Raw genomic sequence first — 21103 nt, 5'->3', positions numbered from 1 at the left:
AATCCTGCAAGTACGTTACAGATTGAGCACACGCAGCAGCGTTCTTCTGCATGCAGGTAAAGCTTGCTTTCCCTACATGTAACATGTGTGATGTGTCCCCTCATTTCTTGCTTTCGGGCTGTACAGCACTAAGTTAAAAAAAAATTGGAAGATAAAAGAGCAAAGAGGATATACCGCCAATGCCCAAACTGTACATGACAGATAACAATAGCAACATGTAGCCTGTAGGCAGTAGACACTGCGCAGTTAGCCAGCATGCTGATGATACCGCGATGCCTATAAATACCGTGGCGCGTGGAGCTATCCTTGCACACCACGCACTGACAACTCGAGTCACAGAAGAACTCTCTGTGCTTAGCAGCGGCTTAGCCAGCTCCAACTACCAACAGTGGCGTCTAGGCAGACCTTCGCCTGCTACACCATGGCGCTGCTGTTCGCTGCGGCTGCTGTCTCGGCGCAGCTCTCCTCGGACTTCTACGACGAGACATGCCCCGACGCGCTCGACATCATCGAGTCCGCCGTGAGAGCTGCCGTCTCCAAGGAGTCCCGCATGGGGGCCTCCCTGCTCCGCCTCCATTTCCACGACTGCTTTGTCAATGCAAGTGCCATTCATAAGCCGCCTCCAGATTTTCTTCAGCCTTCCACTTTTGTTTTTCTCTGAAACTGGAGCAATATCTAATTATCTAGTACTTATTCAGTAATGAAGTTACATTAAACTTCCATATATGAGTCTGAACTGAATTAACGAACTCCACTTAGATCTTCTCATCTTCTACTGTTTTGGGGAATTTTGCTTAGGCATAGCATAACAGAGCATGTTCGTTGGTTCAGAAGTTCAGTAGACAGTTTTCGGTACTGTTAGCTTTACGTCCGGTGCTCTACAAGTCAGTTAAAAAGTGGCGCGCACTCTACGGCGTGCTTCGGTTTTTCAAACCAAGCTGTCTCTGTCGTTTCTAGCAGACGGTTTGGCTCTGAGTACAATGATGGAGTGTCTTTTCGTGGACTAACCGTTGACTGCAATTGCAAACTAACTTTACAGGGCTGCGACGGGTCAGTGCTGCTCGACGACGCCCCGGGGTTCACCGGCGAGAAGACGGCGAAGCCGAACAAGAACTCGCTCCGCGGGTTCGACGTGGTTGACGACATCAAGGCGCAGCTCGAGGACGCCTGCAACCAAACGGTCTCCTGCGCCGACATCCTCGCCGTCGCCGCCCGCGACTCCGTCGTCGCCGTAAGCACGAACACCAAGACTAGTTGCTTCTTCCACATTTTCATGCATGGTTACAAGCTAAATTAATTGACGATCGTCTCCTTTGCAGCTCGGCGGGCCTACGTGGGACGTGGAGCTCGGCCGGCGGGACGGGACGACGGCGAGCCTGGACGACGCGAACAACGACCTCCCGGCGCCGACCCTGGACCTCGGCGACCTGATCAAGGCCTTCTCCAAGAAAGGCCTGAGCGCGAACGACATGATCGCGCTGTCGGGCGGGCACACGATTGGGCAGGCGCGGTGCGTCAACTTCCGCGGCCGCCTCTACAACGAGACCACCAGCCTGGACGCGTCGCTGGCGTCGTCGCTGAAGCCGCGGTGCCCAAGCGCGGACGGCACCGGCGACGACAACACGTCGCCGCTGGACCCCTCCACGTCCTACGTCTTCGACAACTTCTACTACAAGAACCTGCTGCGGAACAAGGGCCTGCTCCACTCTGACCAGCAGCTCTTCAGCGGCGGCTCCGCGGACGCGCAGACCACCTCCTACGCGTCCGACATGGCCGGTTTCTTCGATGACTTCCGCGACGCCATGGTGAAGATGGGAGCCATCGGCGTCGTCACTGGGTCCGGAGGGCAGGTCAGGGTGAACTGCCGGAAGACGAACTAAATGGCCGGTGTCAGGTTTGGTAGTGTCGTGAACTCGTGATGGAGTGTGATCAGTGCGTGTAGTGTGTGTGGTCTGCAGAGTTACTGTTCCTTCTACGATGGCGTAGTCTGCTTCTCTGATCAACGTACGCATTGCGAGTTCAGAATTTTCAGAAGAAAACACTGGCCACTCATTCCTTAAGCAAAGAACCTTGAGCAGGGCCACCACACCCCTTTGCCATCAAGCCCAAAACTTATAGTTTAGGCCTTTTTGGTACAAGATCTGGGCCTCTGGCTCTGGGCCAACATGAATCATGTGCCGGCCGACTAGCTACGTGGAGCAATTTCCTCAACAAAAAAAAAAACTACGTGGAGCAATTTTTTTTTAAAGTAAAGGCTGCCGCTTAATTAAGAAGAACTACGTGGAGCAATGAAAATAAACATTTGGGTGAAACACATTCTGTTTGGAGTAAACAAAAACAAATTTTGTTCAGACGGCTGATGGGCGGCTCACTAGCTATGTGGCTTGACGCTCTGTGTTTTCAGATCGAGTAGACATTTGAACAAAGATGTTAACATCACAAAGCTTGGTATCTTCTTATGATAACTATCACAAAACTTGGTATCATGTTATGATAACTAAGCTAAGCCGTCACTGAATCTGTAAATTAAAGCTCGGTGTCAAGTGACAGAGATTCCATTATACAAATCAAACTGCCGCACAAAGGCCGTACCCCCACTCCTGTGTTTCAGACTATTGCTTATCAAAAAGAAAAAAAAAGAATGCACATTCCACTAAGCATAAAACCCCATCTGTTTTAAAATATAGACGGTCTTAGTGTTGTTCTAGCTATTTTTTTTCGAACTCTAACTCTGGTCAAGTTTATAGAAGAATGTACTACTAATATTTACAACATGGAACTAGTTTCATTAAATTCATCATAAAATATGTATTCATAGTTTATTTGTCTGGGACCGTAGACGTCAATATATTTTTGTCTAAAGATAACAAGAATTACAAAAAGTCTAACTTAGAACAAAACGTAAACGCCTCATATTTTGAATCAGATCAAGTATAATATTAAAATACTCAGAATTATGTCTCCATTTCAATTAAATTAAAAAGGTTTCTAATAAACCCCAAAAAACATAAAAAGAGAGAGCAAACAGTTTTGACTGACGTCACGGCCCAACCTACCTCCGTTTATAGTTGGCCAACGGGCCGGTCCGGGCCCGGGTCAAGCACGGCCCGCAAGGGGGTCGGGCCGGCACGGCACGCCATGCCTCCCGTGCCGTACCCCTCCGGGTCTCGTGCCTGGCCTTCGGCCCAAGCACGGCCCTATGGGCCGAAATTCGTGCTGTGCCGCCCCGATAAGCACGACCAAATCTGTGGGCCGTGCCAGCCCACAGCCCGATGCCATTAAAACGACTCAAACTGCTTCTCTCATCATGAGACAATCACATTTCACAATCACATTTCACAATTCATTCACATTTCAGTATTTCACATTCACAAGTAATAAACTGATCACATTCACATATTCTCAATTCTAACAAAAGCCACCAAAGAAGACGAGAATTAAAATAACTGAGTTGTTTGTGCAATGCTGCCTCATTAAAAATATTTCTAGGTAAAACTCATCCTTGTGAGAAACTCTATAAAGGGAAAAATAGTGCATCACAGCTCTTAATAAGTCTTCCATCATTGTTCAAAGGTCTTAGTCATAGTCACAGATGACAGATACAAAATAGAGATAACAGATTAACAGAGCACTCTCTCATCTCTCAACACTAATTACCAGCAGCCCTAGATGTACCAGTCCCAGATGAACCAGCAGGACCAGCAGCCCCATCTGCATCTTCATCGAGGTACAGATTCTTGAAGGAGTCCTCCAGCTCTTGGTTGTCAACAACATGTTGTAGTCTGCTTTTCTCCCAACTCACAATCCTTTATGCAGGCCAGCATCTCCATAGTTTCAGGCAATAGGGGGCGTCGTCGCTCTTCAATTATCCTTCCTGTCAAGCTGAAATATGATTCCGAAGATACAATAGAAACAGGAACAGACATAATATCTCTAGCTATTATAGATATGATTAGATAGGTTAGTTTGTGGTCACACCATCAGAGAAGTAAATCAAAATCATCCTCATATGCAGTGACATTGTTACTGTCCAGATAAACTGAGAGCTCATTAGCAGTAGAAGCAGATAAATATAAAGTGAGGGCATAGACAGGGAAAGGACCAACAACAGATCCAGGGCTTACCTGTATGGTCCAGGGAAAGGACTCACAATCTTCCCCATGCCTGTTTTTGTCTTACCTGTATGGCTTACAGGCTGTGCAACCCTTTGACTCCTAGCTGTACCAAACTTTCTCTCATATTTGTTAAAATAACTTATAAATTTTAGTTTTTACATCAGCATAATATGAAGTATAATCACAATCAGTGCTCTCTTTAAGTAATTTCAGGACTCTAAATAAATCTCTTATCTTAGCTCTAGGATCAAGAATGAATGCAAATGAATATAACAAAGGTATATGCTGCCAGTATTTAAGGAATTTAAGCTTCATAGGATATACAACAATAATTAGATTTTGATCTTTTTCACTTGCATGTAAATGAGAAGCAATTTTCTAGCAGATGGTGCAGGATAAGTGGACTAGTTGGATAGTAAACACCAGAAAGAACAACAGTGGAGTCATAAAATAGTTACAGAAACTCTAATATCTTTTCAGCTATATACCAATACCTTGCAGACAACAATTCAGAGCCATAATTGAAATTAATGAACATAGAAAAATGTGCTTATATGAAACCAAGTGTTTAAGCATAAGATATGTAGCATTTCATCTAACATCCATATCTAAGCCAAACTTTTTAGGTCTAACACCCTGAGCAGTACAATAGTTCTTAAACATAGTAATTCTTTTATTAGAGAAATTTAAGAAGTTAATAGCAGTTCTAAAATCTTTTGTGTAAGGTTTGAACCTCTTTAAATCAGATTTTATAATCAGATTAATGATATGACAAGCACAACGTTGATACACAAGACTGTACTTATGCTTAGAAGGATCAACAGGCTCAGGTGTAGGATCAGGACCCAAATAACCAGCAAACATATGTGTCAAAGTTTCCATAGCATTAGCATTAGAAGACGCATTGTCTAGAGTTACAGAGAAAACCTTATCAATGAGACCAAACTCCTCAACCACACAAGCAACTCTTTCAGCAATTTTTTCACCAGTATATTTCACCTCAATCAACCTAAGCCCAATAACCTTTTTCTGTAACTCCCAATCAGCACTAACAAATGAGCAACAACACTAATTTAATCCTCCTTAGCATTGCCAAACCAAATGTCTGATGTCAGAGCAACAGAGGAAGCAACAAACAATATATAATTCTTAAGCATATTACGACGTTTAGTAAACAGTTTACTCAGATCTCTAATGATGGTCTGTCTAGATACTTTAACAAACCTAGGGTTATGAGCACGGACAATGTAATCTTCCCAGGCCTCTATTTCACCAATACCTAACGACAAATCAAGCCTAGCAATCAAGCGACACAATTCAGATCTAGCAACATCAGGTTTATAGTCCTAGTTATGCACAGAACCATTAGTATTGTAAGCAGGTCTAGACTGAATCCTAGTAGATTGATCAGTTTTCTGCCTACAAGATTTTTGGTGCCTCTTCAAGTGCCTAGTGCTAGCATTAGATCTAGCAGACAAAGTATGCTTACATATTTTACAGGTAGGTTTAGTGTAGATTTGCCTACCATTCACAGTCTCATAGATATAATCAAAATCAGTCCACACAACAGATTTACGCTTACCAACACCAGGCCCAGAAGAGGTACCAGTATCAGCAACAGATAGAGTTGAGCCGTTGGAGCAGACCGGGGTCCTAGTCGTCGTCGCCTCTTCACCACCGCCGCCGTCTAGATCGATCGAAGCAGCAGAGCCGCCACCGACATGGTTACCGAACAAGGCAGCAGCGTCCTCATGGGTGTCGTCGTCGTCCTCAGGGGCCAGGCCTGCCGCGATCAGATCATCGTTGCCGATGAGCGGCCAGACGATCTTGTCATCAGCACCAGCCATGGCGCCCTTGACCGCGGAGGGCTCTCCAGCACCGTTCCTCAATGGTGCGTGGGGTCGCCTTGGTCGCTCTATGCCACAGCTAGAAGACGACGCATCGGCTACCGACTTGCGCAAAGCGATGGAGGAGGAGGAAAAGAACATATCAGAATAGATCAATCATCATTCATCAATGAAAGAAGATGATGGTTAGGGTTAGGGTTGTACCTACGCAACCGGATCCCCGTGCCGGAGAAGACAAGGGCCACCCAGAGAAGACGACACACCGGCTAGAAGGACGGCGAGCGGCAGAGGAGGGGCCAACGAGGACACGAACTCACATAATCACCGAGATCTAGAGGGGAGATAGGGACAGGGAGAAGGGAGAGGCGGAGAGGGAGGGGATCAGGTAGGAGGAGTAGGGAGCTGGTCACCGACGACAGGCGGATCGTCGAGGTCACCTCACCGGAGTCCGGGAGGACAGAGCCGAGATGGCAAGGGCGAGAGCGACGCAGCAGGATGAAATGAGCTAGGGTTCGAGGTGAGGGAGAGCTGTCGTGGCGTGCCGGCTTATATATGAGGGGGGAGGTGGGGAGCACGTGGGGGCTGACAGGCTGGGCCGCTTCGCGCTGGACCTTTGGGAGGAGAGGAAGACTGAGGAGGGGGAGGAGGGAGGTCAGGCCGTTGCCGGACCGTCTGTTGAAGGCCGGGCTATGCCAGGCCTGCCTATGGACTTAAACAGCGGCTTAGACACGGTCTGCTCTCTTGGACCGGGCAGCTCAGGCCTGCTGACCATCGGACCGTGTCGTACTTAGACTAGGTTAAAATTGCGTGCCTCCTATGGGCCGCCCTCGGGCTCGATGGACATTTATACCTCCGTTTCCACTTCCCCGCGCGGCCTGCCGCTCTTGTCGTCTTCGCCTCTTCCGTTCGCCGTCTGCCCTTCGCCGTCCCCAAGCTCTCGCCCTTTCGCTGTCGCCTTCCATTTCCCAATCGCCAACGACCACCTCGCTCTCGCTTAGTTAAACCCGTCGTCATGCCGTTCGCGGAGGCTCACTGGCCACTCCAATCCTCCCCTCCACCTTCCTCCTCCCACTCCCCAGTCCCCACCCACGGCCGCCGCGATGCCGACGCGGCCCTCCTCCACCCCCGCTTCCCGATTCCTCCAGCTATTGCTGGTCGTCGTGATCGCCTGCGCCGTTCCGGGGGTGAGATGCTCCGACCGGCGGTTCCCGCACCTCGACCGCGTCCGCGAGCTCCACCGCCGGGAGGGCTCGTCATCGGCAGAGCAGGAGGCCGCCGCGCGGGGACTTCTTGCGCGCCTCCTACCGTCACACTCCACCAGCTTCGAGTTCAGGGTCATCTCCACGGTACGCGTGCTTTGCTGCTTGGGGATCGTAGGGTCTCTATGTGATGTTGTCATGTTGAACGCATCAGACGTCTGGTGTTGATTCGGTGTTGCATAAACATATTAGGCATTAGGCAACGTACTGAGAAGTACACGTACCCAATCGGCGTTGCATAAGTAGAGTTGCCGAGAGATAAGAGCGCAGTGAGAATGTCGACTAGAATCTGAGGCCAAGGAAGCGCTTCATGAGGAGTTGAGGACACATAGAGTAGGCAATCTTAGTAGGAAATTGTTTATTTATATATGAATTCAGTATTCAGATAATCTTTATAATAATCTTAGCCGTCGAAACTGAGTCTGGACCCTACCCCATGATTTGTTATTTTTGTTATTTAAGTTCATAACGGGTGGTTCATCTTCTGACCACCTGTTACTAAATGACAAGGATTTACGTTGTACTCCAATTCATTGATAGGAGCAATGTGGTGGGAAGGCATGCTTCCTCATCAACAACCACCCGTTGTTTGATGGAGAGGGGACTCCGGAAATATTGTATGTTTTCCCTTTATATTTTGTCACGCGTTGCTAACTATATCTTCAGCTTGTTCATTTACATTTCTTTCCCAGTTGCAAACAGTAGCCATTAGCACCTTACTGTTCCGTTTCATGCAAGAGGACAATCCAGATGTGTTGGCTTTATTTATTCTTTGTTGTTTTCTGAAGTTGGGTGTTAGGTGAACCCCTGCTGTAATTATGTTTTTGAATATATTCGCAACGAGTTGATTACATTTACTCGTAAGTAAATGTGACCCATTAGGTCATTAAAAGGTGTGAATGCACCAAACAGTGAGTTAGTGAACCACCATATCTTGCAGTACGTTGTCTTGTGCTTCTAAATCAGGACTCTTTTAATTTTGTTTGTTATAACCTATCCAAAAAGCAGCTTATAACACAATGTTGGTGTCTCAGCAGATTCTGTTAGAATCACTTGCCAATCCTGTTTGCTTGTGCAATTGGTTTATGCTTTCAGTAGGACTGCTCTGCTGTGCAGATGTAACATGCCATCTGCTATAGTATTAGAAAGTTTTGCTTTTCATGTCATGAGTTATGCTACTCACCTTGCAAAAAAAAAAAAGTTATGCTACTCAGCAACGCATGTGTGCATGTGTTGCTTTACATGCTGAAATTGGAAAGAGCCTAACAACTTCACATTTGTCATTACTTGTGGCCAGGATACTTGGTGTAAGTGGGGTCGAAATTTCTGCTGGCTTTCATTGGTACTTGAAACACTATTGTGCAGCACATATATCTTGGTATAAAACCGGTGGTGCACAACTATCATCCATTCCGCATCCTGGGTCACTACCTCGTGTTCCTGATGGTGGTGTATTGATTCAAAGACCCATTGGCTGGAGCTACTACCAGAATGCAGTTACATCCAGCTGTAAGCTGATAGCTTACTTATGTTGAAATTTTGGCTGTTGGTTCCAGAATTGATGACATCAAATTTTCTCATGTAAACTGAACCTAAAACATATTTCTTTGTTTAAAATTATTTTCTTCACCCTTTAGATTCTTTTGCTTGGTGGGATTGGGAGCGTTGGGAGAAGGAAATTGACTGGATGGCTCTTCAAGGAATCAATTTGCCTCTTGCTTTCACTGGGCAAGAGTCTATATGGCAGAAGGTTTTTCAGGTATGTGTCTTTCTTCTTTTTTAAGCATTCTGCGCAGTGGATAAATTACCACTGTGTTTTTTGTGACATTAGCGTGAAATAATGTACAAAAGCAACCTATAATGTTAGGAAAGCATTGAAGCAGATGTATTGATGCATAACAGTAAATGCTAGGTACAGTAGGAAGGCTGTATGGATAAGCAGGAAGATGCACATCACCATATCTCGACATGTAGTGTCATGTTTTGATGTTTTTTGTTGGGAAAATGATTTTAGCGCAGTTCTTAAAATTGACATTTTGTGGTGGAATGAATGGATCCCTTCTAGAGTAGATGTAACCTCACTGGTTCTTCCTGTTGGCACTTTTTATTATTATATTTTATGAGAATATTAGCACTCTTTTATCTAAGACAAAAACAATTCAGGTCATTGCACCTTATCAAAAAAAAATCTCAGGTTATTTCTGTAGAAAGGAGATTGGGAAAACACCTCACCCCTAAATTTACTCATCCTGTTTTTCTGCAAATGGTTTGTGAATAACTTTGTTTCATTTCATTAAATTCTTGAAGAGGTACAACATTAGCAAATCAGATCTGGATGATTTCTTTGGTGGGCCAGCCTTTCTTGCATGGTCTCGAATGGCTAATATGCATGGGTAAGTTACACATCTGATTTGCAATTGGTCTCTCACATCTAAACTTTTAATTTTATATGACTCTACTGATTTCAATATTCTTTTGCAGTAATAATTTGACATGCTGTGCCTTCTAAAATTATTTTCATTTATTCCTCAACTCTGCGGCACAAGATAGATTGTCATTGTGAATTACCTTGCTATAAAATACTCCCTCCATTCCAAATTATAAATTGTCTGTCTTTGACATAGTATATATCTAGGTGCATAGATAAAGCCAGAACGACTTATAATTTGGAATGGAGGGAGTATATAGCTGCAAATTGGGATGCTCACATCTAGACATGTCAGATTAAGACAGCCAAGGAGAACTGTTTATATTTGGAATGTCAGAAAATAAGATGTGACTACGAAAGCTCAAGAATTTTTGTTTTGAGCTTTGATTCCCTTTTCCTGAGTCCTATATGCTGATATTTTTTTTCAAGCATGTTATGACTGACTGTTTTAGCTGCCTACAAGACTTTGGTGTCATCTTTAGTACTTGTAAGGAATAGATAGTTACAGTTACCCAAAGTATTTAGTTTTATCTTGGATACAGATTTTTTTGGAACTCTTTATTTCGAACATATGCCATATATTACTTATTTTCAGCCCTTTTATCTAAAAGCGAAGATACTAGCTTCACATGTTAGATGTTTTTCTGTCATCGTCTTTTAAGTAATTTCCCTTTAATGACACTTCCTGATTTATCAGATGGGGTGGACCTCTCCCTCAGACTTGGCTTGATGACCAACTAGCACTTCAAAAGAAAATCCTATCTAGGATATACGCTTTTGGCATGTTCCCAGGTGACACTTCTACCATTGTAGCATTTTTGGATTTTGTGCAGTTACATGAGCAACTTTTCTATGTTAAGGTTACAGTATGTGATATAAATATATCTTTATTGGTTTGCACTTCTGTGCGTTTTCAGAACTCCTGTTCTGCCTAATGTAACCAATCTAAATGTTTAATTTCTCAGTCTTTGTTTTTTAGTACATCAGGACCCCCTCACTTTTTGTTACGTGTCTAATAGACTAAAATCTACATCTGTTGCAGTTCTTCCAGCCTTTTCTGGCAACATCCCAGCTGCATTAAAGTCAAAATTCCCTTCAGCTAAAGTCACTCACCTTGGCAACTGGTAACGGCGATTTTCTATCTTCTAAATAACATTGGGATATATGATTTTCCGTGATCAATGCTTAAATATAAAATATGGAATCTTGGTTGCAGCTCCTATTTCACTGCTGAATTTCATGCAGTTTTGCGCCTCCACCTTTGTTGTATTTCAGTTATGTAACTTCGATTGCAACTTTTGCATGCATCTCACATCTTAGCAGTTTGAGCTGCTACCACTGATCAAACTGGGACAGTCACGCTACACATTCATAACAAGCTTATGCCCATTTGTATTCTTAATGTTCATTAAACCTTAAAAGCTTCATCATATTATTCATAAATGTTAATATCCTGATTTGAGCCCACTGTACACTAACACTACTTTTCTTGCTGACATCTTTTTTTCATCAGTGTTAAGTCACATGTGCTTATTTGACTATACTCTGTGATATTAAGGTTTACAGTTGACAGTAATCCAAGGTGGTGCTGCACATATCTTCTTGATGCATCTGATCCTTTATTCGTAGAAATTGGGAAGTTGTTTATAGAAGAACAAATTAGAGGTAGGATCTGTTATTTTGTTCAAGTTGATGTCTAACATCTTGGGTGCAAGATATTTTAATGTCAGACCTGTAATCTTGTGTTGTTTCCTACCATAAGAGTGATGGCTAGCCATTCTTTTGGAACGAATGATGGCTAGCTTTTACCTTATTAGTTCCCTGTTTTGTAAGAGTACTTTTTACACCTTTTCATCAGAAGAAAACAAACCTTGATGCATGGGAGTTTTCTTGTACTTTTGCGCAGAATATGGTAGGACAAGTCACATCTACAACTGGTATGATTATTAACCATCCTTCTCACTGGAAGTTCCCAATCAATGAATTTTTCTCATTTATAATCATTTTTTACCTGTCTAGTGATACTTTTGATGAGAACACTCCTCCACTAAGTGACCCGAATTATATATCTTCGTTGGGTGCTGCAACGTTCAAGGGTATGCAAAGCGGTGACAGCGATGCTATTTGGTTGATGCAAGTATGTTCTCTGTGCGTTAGTATTTTGATTATTATTGGATTTGTCTGTAAAGCAGTTATTAGAGATATGAATATAGATCATGGGTGTCTTGGTTGTTGCACTTTACTTTTTTACTTCTGGAACTACTTTCAGATGCGTGATTCTCTTCTCCAGTTGAGAGAAATTTCTTGCTCTATTGTCACATTCTTGGATATATGGATATGCAAGGATCTGTAACATCTATTACTCTGCAGGGTTGGTTGTTTACCTATGATCCTTTCTGGGAACCTCCACAAATGAAGGTGAAACTTTATTTCATGGTTTGATAAGATATGCATGCTGATAATTTTATTGGCTCTTTTCATTTTGGCTTCTTGTTTCTTCGAAAACATTATTGGAGTAGTGAGGATTGAAATTCATGTGACCTTCATTTTTTTAATTAACTGCTTGTCCTAAATGTCATATATTTAAAAATGGAGGGAGTATGTTGGATATGATATGACTGCAATTAATGTTCCAATGATGTGAGTTGATCACATTCATTTAGTCAGGGTAAGCCTTGTGTTTTCCAATAACATATTATGATTTTTGAAGTAACACCAAGGAGGTTCAATTTGCAGTGGTGTTATCTGTTATTTTTATTTGGCTCATACAGTAAAAATGGCGTACCCAGTGCAGAGAGCTCCCGCTCTGTGCGGGGTCTGGGGAAGGGTGTTAGTGGCAAGCCTTACCCTCGCCTGTGCATGTAGTGATTTATTTATGTTGATAGCACAGTGTTTTCAGGTTATACTTGGAGAAAAAACATTGATGTCCCATTGCCAAATGATTGACAACCACTGTATTTCTAATAATCTAATAATTAGTTCTGCACTCAGTTTCTTCACCTTTTCTGCTGAAAACTTGACTAAGCCTTGTGAACTTAAGGTGGCTACTATCCAGTGGCGGAGCGTGCGTGAACGTGTAGGGGGGGGGGGTGGGGGGATTCATCAAAGCTATAGTGCTACAGTAATTACCAATAGCAGTACATACAACTGGAATTCTGTGCAAAGTCTTTGTTTTTTTCAAGTTCTATCTATGTAGACTGCAATGAACAACTAAAAAACCATGTCAAAGAAGAATGGACAATGTACGCAGATTTGCATACTTGCATACTTGCAAGCTGCGATCCACTCATCAGCAAATGTAGCAGCTAGCAGGCATAGGACAACGAGAGAGGTAGGAATTAATTGCATGCATGCAGCGACATGCAAACTTCCAGTGAGCAGCCGTGTATTCATGCAGCAGAGCAAGGGGGGCCCAGGACCCAGTTTGGCCCCAACGTAGCTCCGCCAGTGCTACTATCTAATACATAAAAAAGGGCAGACCTGGCTCCCACATGAGTGGGGTCTGGGGAAGGGAAAAACCGAGGCAAGCCTCCCCCCCCCCCCCCCCCCCCCGCAAAATCTGCAGGTTTTTTTTTGTTTCTGTTTTGAGCTGAGCATGCACCTTTGTTATTGTTGTTGTTGTTTTGTTTGAGGATTCAGGTTTAACATAAACAATTTTTTACTTATCTGATTAAACTCAATTTCTGTTGTTTTTAGGCATTACTACATTCTGTTCCTGTTGGCAAAATTATTGTTCTTGATCTTTACGCTGAAGTTAAACCAGTGTGGATAAATTCTGATCAGTTCTATGGTGTTCCCTACATCTGGAAAGTTCTCTTTTCTCTTTCTGCCAACTCCATGCACTATTACCCTCCTTTTATTTTCCTTCATAAAAAACTCGTGTGACCCTTTTTCAGGTGCATGCTCCACAATTTCGCTGCAGATTTTGAAATGTATGGTGTTTTGGATGCTTTGGCTTCTGGGCCTATTGATGCTCGATTAAGTGATAACTCCACAATGGTATACATTGTCAAGCTTAGTCAGTTGCTTATGCTACTGAGCTAGCTTACATATATACAGATGGTGATGTTTTACCTATTAACAAATTATATTCCAGGTTGGAGTTGGTATGTCTATGGAAGGTATTGAGCAAAATCCTATTGTTTATGATCTTATGTCAGAAATGGCCTTCCATCACAGACAAGTTGATCTTCAGGTGAAATAAAAAAAAAACATATTTTAGAAGAGCTTTTTGCACAATAGATGTGTTCTTTTTATTCATCTTATACTTATTGTGCATCTCTTATTTATGTTTCTATGGAAGTTGCCCTTTGCACAATTGCACTAGCTAATGAGTGGCCTGATCAGTTTTATATTATTTCCAGGTTTGGGTCGAGACATATCCAACAAGAAGATATGGAAAACCAGTGAAGGGACTGCAAGATGCTTGGTGGATTTTGTATCAAACTTTATATAACTGCACAGATGGTAAAAATGTAAGATTTTTTTAATATAAAAATTGCCATGCTTAGGCATTGTGCCATGTGTCCATTGTTCTTCCAACATTACTTAAGCATGTACAAGGGATAGTAGGTTGTGAGCAAGTTGCAAAATCACAAATATCCGATACGCTATGCTACTAACAACCTGGAGTTTTTATATTTATTTTACACTTAAATCTTACTCTATATTATAAACATCTTTGCTAGACAAAATTATTCTGTGAAAATACATTTCTCATTATCTTTTTCTTTTTGGCAATTGTTGCCACATGCCAAGTGTGAATAGAAGTAAAACATCAATATATTCCTACTTTTTGAAGATTCGGCTAGGTTCTTATCTGTTACTCTTATCATAAATTTTATTCTGGCAGGACAAAAATCGGGACGTGATAGTGGCCTTCCCAGATGTTGAACCTTTTGTTATTGAGACACCAGGGTTGTATGTGAATACTAGACAGATGTGTTCTACAATGCCATCGAAAAATTACATAGGGAAGGACTCCTCTAGTAATGCATATGATCATCCTCATCTATGGTATGATACTAATGCTGTTATCCATGCCCTGGAACTTTTTCTTCAACATGGAGATGAAGTATCTGACAGCAACACCTTCAGGTGAGAATGCAGGTGTTCCAATTGCTTAATCCGTACTGTAAGATAATTATTCTTTCAGTTCATCTTTCAGTGGTAAAAATTTACAAGCTAAAAAAGTGATTGTCTTCAATGGACTGTGTGTGTGAATACAGTAATACTCATGATTGTCAAAATATTGATTTTGTCGTCTGATTTTACAACTTTACAATCAGAATTCGAGGCTCTGATTCTACGATTTTAGTCAATAGAATAAATTTAGTTTTGCCCCGTTATTTTCTGCCAATCCACAAACCTTTGATGCCATACATTTCTTTCTATTGCTTTAGAATTCCCATTTACCTTAATTCTTACTTTACAGTTCAAGGTAATCCATTTGTATTGTGATGATCATGATCTTACTTTTGGCTTTTCAATTAACCAAACATGAATAAACACTAAAACATTATATGCACAGGATACTGAGGCACAGTCCATTGCACTATTGTTTTTGTAAATGAGGAAAGGTTCATAAATGCTGCATCATATTAACAGGTATGACCTTGTGGATTTGACTCGTCAAGTTCTGGCTAAATATGCCAATGACGTTTTTCTAAAGATCATCGAGAGCTACAAATCAAACAACATGAATCAAGTCACCATCCTGTGCCAGCACTTTCTCAACCTTGTAAATGACCTTGACACACTACTATCCTCTCATGAGGGTTTTCTGCTTGGGCCTTGGTTGGAAAGTGCCAAGGGCCTTGCACGAAACAGTGAGCAAGAAATACAGGTAATCTTTTTCTTTTGCCATTCTTTGAAACTGAATTATGTCTAATGATATGGCATCATACCATATTTATCAAAAATTCCAAATTCCTATAGTTGTGAAAGTAGGGATAATTCCATTCTTATCGACCTGTTTGATTCTTCCTGATGTTAGGCTGTTTATGAGCATTAGGCTCAAACTTGTGCAACTATTCACATTGAGCCAATCTAAGATTTCATATATGCACTATGGTCATGATCTTGTGATGTATGTCACTCTAGCATTGATGACAAGTAGTCATGTTCATCAAATTTCTGACATATAACTTCGTTGAAATCCTTGCAGTATGAATGGAATGCTAGAACACAAATTACAATGTGGTTTGACAACACGGAAACAAAAGCAAGTTTATTGCGCGACTATGGTAAAACAGCATGCCACTTGGCCACGTACTAATTTATTATTGTTTTTTTGGATTCCTTTCTAACAAAATTTGTTGCAGCAAACAAGTACTGGAGTGGCCTGCTACGAGATTACTATGGGCCAAGGGCTGCCATCTACTTCAAGCACTTGTTGTTAAGCATGGAGAAGAATGCACCTTTCGCGCTCACAGAATGGAGGAGGGAATGGATCAGCCTCACCAACAAATGGCAGAGCGATAGGAAGGTGTTTTCAACCACAGCTACAGGAGACTCTCTGAACATATCATGGTCGCTTTACATAAAGTACTTGAGCAACGCTGATCCACTTGAGCTCGAAGGTACAGGTTCCCCTGGGAAGTCAGCAAGCTTATAAGCAGTGGTGATCATGCATCATTTTGGATTCGCAATTACCTTTTTTCTCTCGTGTTTTTCCTCAAACTCTTAAATATCGTTTGCCAATGACATGGTTCGTACGAATCAGTCGTGTGTGAAGTACCGAAGTCTATCCGTGTAGCAGGACAGGCTTATTTCCTTTTTCTAGTGTTCCTTGACGTAAAGTTTTCAGTTCTGTATCTCAATTTAGGAGAGAATGGCCATGGAAAAATTCGGCCTCGTCCTGGGTGCTGGAATTCTACTGAGCCTTCATGAGAATCGTGCTCCTTTTGGTGAAATCCATTGCTGTAATTGGCTGCACTTACCTAGGTGTGGCTGCAGCTGTTGATGCAGAAATCCAAACTAAAAGGTTCTGTAGATTACCACTGTATGCATGCAGCTGCCGTCTGCCGAATAAGTGCAGCTGATCAAACACGACCTCGATCATCTAAACTAGAGTGCAGCAGGCCCTGTAGATTACCACTGTATGCCTTTCAAACACGACCTCGATCATCTAAACTAGAGTGCAGCAGACTGCTTATGCTTATGCTTATGCATGTGTCGTGTGCATATACTATTGTTTCCGATTTAAATTCGGTAAAAGTGTTGACACTGCCGAATCTATGGATTCAACCAATTTTTAGCAAAGGTTGAAGATTAGTGATATGGTCAACTTACTCCATAAGAGACACGTGCAGAATTAAGATGATGCAGATAAGTTCCGCATCCGCAGGACTGCAGGAGTACAGGGCCGGGCAGCATTGCAGCTCCAGCACTAAAAGGGGCAGCATGTTTGAATTCAAACCCAAACATATACCGGATAAAATATTTTAGTACGTGTAAAATTATTTTAAAAATATTTTAGTACGTGTAAAATTATTTTTTATGACCTGGGAAACACTAACTGAAAAATAAGTCATGTACAAATTAAAATCCTCTTTCAAACTCCGTCTTATAAAGACTGCAACCAAGCAAACAGAGTATTGTACCAATGTGCCAAGTAAAACAGCCAAGTATGGAGACAGGTTTTTATTAATAAACACCACGTTCAAAAGGAGGCATCAATACTGCACCAAATTCAAGAGCACCACTACCAAAATACTCCAAAAAGCTTATTTCAAGGAGAACCATCCGTCCTCTAGATTGCTAGCTACATCAAAATTGCACACCATGCTTGCAACTTCAAACATACATTTGCACTTTGCGCCTAGAGCTTGAGGAAAACAAACTCTTCAATCGCTGGAATCTCCCCGATCTTTGTCAGCGTGCCCTTGCTTGGTTCCTCATCAACACCGATAGCCATGACAGCATGCTTGCGAGGAGCAATTCTTCCGACACTCATGAAACTGACATTGACGTTCTCCTCACCCAAGACACTTCCGACTGACCCAATCATACCTGGTTGATCAACCTGCCTGCAAAGGATCAGGCTTCCTTCCAAGCTCACATCCACCTGGAATGCTCCAACCTTTGTTAGATGAGGAACACCATCCTTCACTCTCCCCTCCACAGTGATCTCTCCAGTCTCAGACATCGCACTGGGAAATTTGGACTCGACATTGGCAATGTGAACTTGAATGTAATCAATAGGTGTCTCAGGTGAGCCATCCAACAGGATCCTCTCCTCGGTGATGCGAACTCCCCTCTGCTTTGCGGTGAAGTCAGCATTTACCAGATTGACAAAAACACTGGAGATTGGTTCAATCAATCCCTTGGTGATCATTGCACGGAGAAGTCTCGTGTCAAGATCATCAGGGGCCCGTGCAGATGCATAGGTCACTTTCACAGACTTGATACCACCACCACCAGCAACTAGTTGCACAGCCAAGCGCCCAAGCTTTTCTGCAAGCACAACAAAAGGTGCAAGCTCTGACAGCACCTGCATGAACCGAATAGATGCAGCATATTAAATGTGAGGAGGTATATGAGTTGGGGTAAGTAGATAACAAAAGATTCATACCTCAGCAGGAACCATTGGCGCATTGACTGCAGAAGCTGCAAGCTCCCCCTTCAGAGCTCCAATGACAGCTTCAGCTATCTCAATAGCCACTCCTTCCTGTGAAACTTGTCGTGTTAAGCAAACTGATAGCTACGATAGAGAACCTGGATGGGTCATTTCTGAGCAAATTCAGCATACCTGTGCCTCCACTGTGCTGGCACCAAGGTGAGGTGTGACAGTAACATTCTCGTGCAGTACCAACTTGTTGTCAGGTGCTGGGGGTTCTTTAGTGAACACATCAAGAGCAGCCTAATATACAGAAAATTTGAAAAATATAAGCATGATTCCAGGGAAACATCTCAACGACGCTTCACTGAATTTCATTAGAGCATGAAACACAAGGAGGTGAGTTAAGATAATCAAACAAACCTGTGCTACTATTCCTGAATCAAGTGCCCTGACTAGAGCTTCTTCATCAATTACACCACCACGTGCAACATTTATAATGCGAACACCCTTCTTCATCTTAGCGAAGGCCTCATCATTGAGCATCTTGTTTGTTGCAGGCGTAAGAGGCATGTGTAACGAGACAAAGTCAGCAGTTGTCATGGCCTCCTCCATGCTAACTAGCTCAACCCCGATTGCACGAGCCCGATCAGCAGAAGCATATGGGTCATGTGCAATCACATGCATTCCCAAGCCTTTAGCACGACGAGCAACTTCTGAACCGACCTTTCCAAATCCAAGAATAGCAAGAGTTTTTCCCACAAGAGATACACCAACATACTTGTTGCGCTGCCATTGACCTGTGCAAGATTCAATTCAACAAGTAAGCTTTCACAGAACAACATTGAACCATTGATGGATTAACAACTGGCACTGCTGTGATAGTGTACTCTCCCAAGCAATTCATAAAAAAAAGAGTCATTTGTTTACGCGAGAAATAACAATTTCAAGTTCATCTATGTGTTTCGTATCTTTCAAAGGTGTATCGTTACTATCTAGTATTGGTACTCTTGTTTCAATTTCTTAATAGGAACATATAATTGAAACAGAAGAACTAGGTATCATCTACTCATTGCCATGCTTGTTAAACTTTTCCATGAAAAAAAAGTGGGATTTACAGTTATCCTTAAAGCATCGTCTCCGCTCTATCCAATAAGAGACAACTATATTCTAAACATGCCTGAGCGATAGAGGATAGCTGAACAGCTCTATACTGAACATGCCTAAAAGATACTAGCTGGTTAGGAGCCTAGCATCTATGCAAAACACTGTACTTTAATAGCCAATTCAAACAAACAGATAAAATAGACATCTATTCTTTCTAAAGCCAAAAAATGATAAACACGACTACAGCATCTGTTTTCTATCTCTCAAAGATGTCAGCAGAACATTACTACCTAGTAGTACTGCTGCTTCTATTTCATAATATGCGCATGATTGCCTGTAATTGAAAGTGAAAAACAAGGCTTCATACTAGATTGATAGTAGAACATTTTTTGTGCGTCTTTTTTAGATAATGGAAGAACATTTTTTATGCGTCTACTTGAAAATAAGTAACTAAATACTTGGTAATTCCTCTAAAAGCCTTATTTCCAATTTGTAAAATAAGAAACAGCTATATAGTATATACTGAACAGTGCCTCAAAGATAAGAGGGCAGTACTAGATTGTCTAAGAATAGCTATTATACCGAATGCCTGCACGGCTGCACGACACTAGATTGTAGGGTGGGTCCATGCGAAATACAGTTTTTTAACGCTTTGGATCACAAGATTCGAAAGATAATGGAAGCATCATGTCAAAACACTGAAACAGGGATCATTTTTGAGACTGGAGACTGGAGCGGGTGCACTGAAAACTGACCAGCCTTGAGTGACGCGTCCGCCTGCGCGATGTTCCTGGCCATGGCGGTGAGCAGCGCGATACCATGCTCGGCGGCGGCGACGGTATTAGCGGTCGGCGCGTTGACGACGAGGCACCCATGCTCGGTGGCGGCGGCGAGGTCGACGTTGTCGATCCCGACGCCGGCGCGGCCGACGACGCGGAGCCTTCCCCCGGACGCCTCGAAGACGTCGCGGCCGACCTTGGTCCCGGACCTGACGATGAGCGCGTCGCAGAGCGAGATCTTGGCGCGGAGGTCCTCGGGGGAGAGGCCGTAGGAGCAGTCGACGTTGGCGAACTCCCGCAGCAGCGCGAGCCCCGCGGCGCCGAGCTTCTCGGCCACGAGCACCGTCGGCTTCCCCGCCACGGCGCCCGCGGCGGGGGACTCGGTGGAGGCCGTCGACGCCGCCGGGGCCGCGGCGGCGACCGGGGCGGCGAGGCGCGCGCGCTGGGCGTGGGGCTGCGCGCGGAGCGGGAGGCGGACGGCGGAGGGCGCGGCGGCGGCGAGGGTGCGCGGGGACGGGAGGAGCGCGCGGTGGTGGGTCGTGGCGGTGGTCGGGGACGGCGCCGCCATGGCGGCTTGGAGCTGGAGGCGGGTCGGGTTCGAGGGGTTTGGGGGGTTTGGGGTTCGGTCAGTGGTGCTGGTGGCGTCTGGTGTGTTTCGGTGGGTTCGCGGTGCGGCGCTTTCACTTATGGCGAGGTGAGGTGAGTCAGCCGTCCGGCCACCTACACCTACCTTGACGAGCCCGATTTGGCTTGGTCAGTGGAAACCTCAGGCCTCGTTTAGATGCCAAAAAAATTTGGCAAACTGTTACTGTGTTTTCGTTGTTATTTGATAATTATTATCAAATTATAGTCTAATTAGGCTTAAAAGATTCGTCTCGTGGATTTCGTCTATACTGTGTAATTAGTTTTATTTTTTATTTATACTTAATGCTTCATGCATGCGTCTAAAGATTTAATGTGACGGAAAATTTTGAAAAATTTTGCAAAATTTTTTTCAACTAAACTGGA

At 43.3% G+C, this 21103-nt stretch overlaps 3 protein-coding genes across 4 annotated transcripts; 2 read left to right on the top strand and 1 right to left on the bottom strand.

Moving 5' to 3' along the window:
- Positions 1–365: 365 nt before the first annotated feature.
- Positions 366–1902, top strand: LOC136492607 (peroxidase 4-like). Its single transcript, XM_066488590.1, has 3 exons — positions 366–598; positions 1040–1231; positions 1320–1902. The coding sequence occupies exons 1-3, from the start codon at positions 422–424 to the stop codon at positions 1878–1880; spliced, it is 930 nt and encodes a 309-aa protein (XP_066344687.1). The 5' UTR covers positions 366–421; the 3' UTR covers positions 1881–1902.
- A 4915-nt stretch (positions 1903–6817) lies between these two features.
- On the top strand, positions 6818–16797 carry LOC136492606 (alpha-N-acetylglucosaminidase-like). 2 transcript variants are annotated; one of them, XM_066488589.1, is made up of 19 exons: positions 6818–7308; positions 7762–7838; positions 8519–8730; positions 8859–8980; positions 9529–9614; positions 10347–10441; positions 10692–10773; positions 11208–11314; positions 11556–11586; positions 11669–11786; positions 12020–12067; positions 13346–13456; positions 13547–13648; positions 13746–13844; positions 14014–14124; positions 14502–14665; positions 15257–15494; positions 15816–15894; positions 15973–16797. In XM_066488589.1, the coding sequence occupies exons 1-19, from the start codon at positions 7063–7065 to the stop codon at positions 16263–16265; spliced, it is 2421 nt and encodes an 806-aa protein (XP_066344686.1). In that variant the 5' UTR covers positions 6818–7062; the 3' UTR covers positions 16266–16797. The 2 variants fall into 2 exon arrangements, with proteins under 2 accessions (XP_066344686.1, XP_066344685.1); XM_066488588.1 differs by having other exon boundaries at positions 6820–7308; positions 14502–14746; positions 15973–16795.
- A 372-nt stretch (positions 16798–17169) lies between these two features.
- Positions 17170–20739, bottom strand: LOC136493916 (D-3-phosphoglycerate dehydrogenase 3, chloroplastic-like). Its single transcript, XM_066490040.1, has 5 exons — positions 20072–20739; positions 18633–19009; positions 18402–18512; positions 18225–18320; positions 17170–18143 (listed from the first exon to the last, which is right to left on the bottom strand). Exons 1-5 carry the CDS (start codon positions 20661–20663, stop codon positions 17472–17474), a joined length of 1848 nt encoding a protein of 615 aa, XP_066346137.1. The 5' UTR covers positions 20664–20739; the 3' UTR covers positions 17170–17471.
- Between the last annotated feature and the right edge of the window lie 364 nt (positions 20740–21103).

Source organism: Miscanthus floridulus, chromosome 11 (genome assembly GCF_019320115.1).
Source record: "Miscanthus floridulus cultivar M001 chromosome 11, ASM1932011v1, whole genome shotgun sequence".
NCBI lineage: Eukaryota > Viridiplantae > Streptophyta > Magnoliopsida > Poales > Poaceae > Miscanthus > Miscanthus floridulus.
This window is presented reverse-complemented; position numbering and strand designations above follow the sequence as displayed.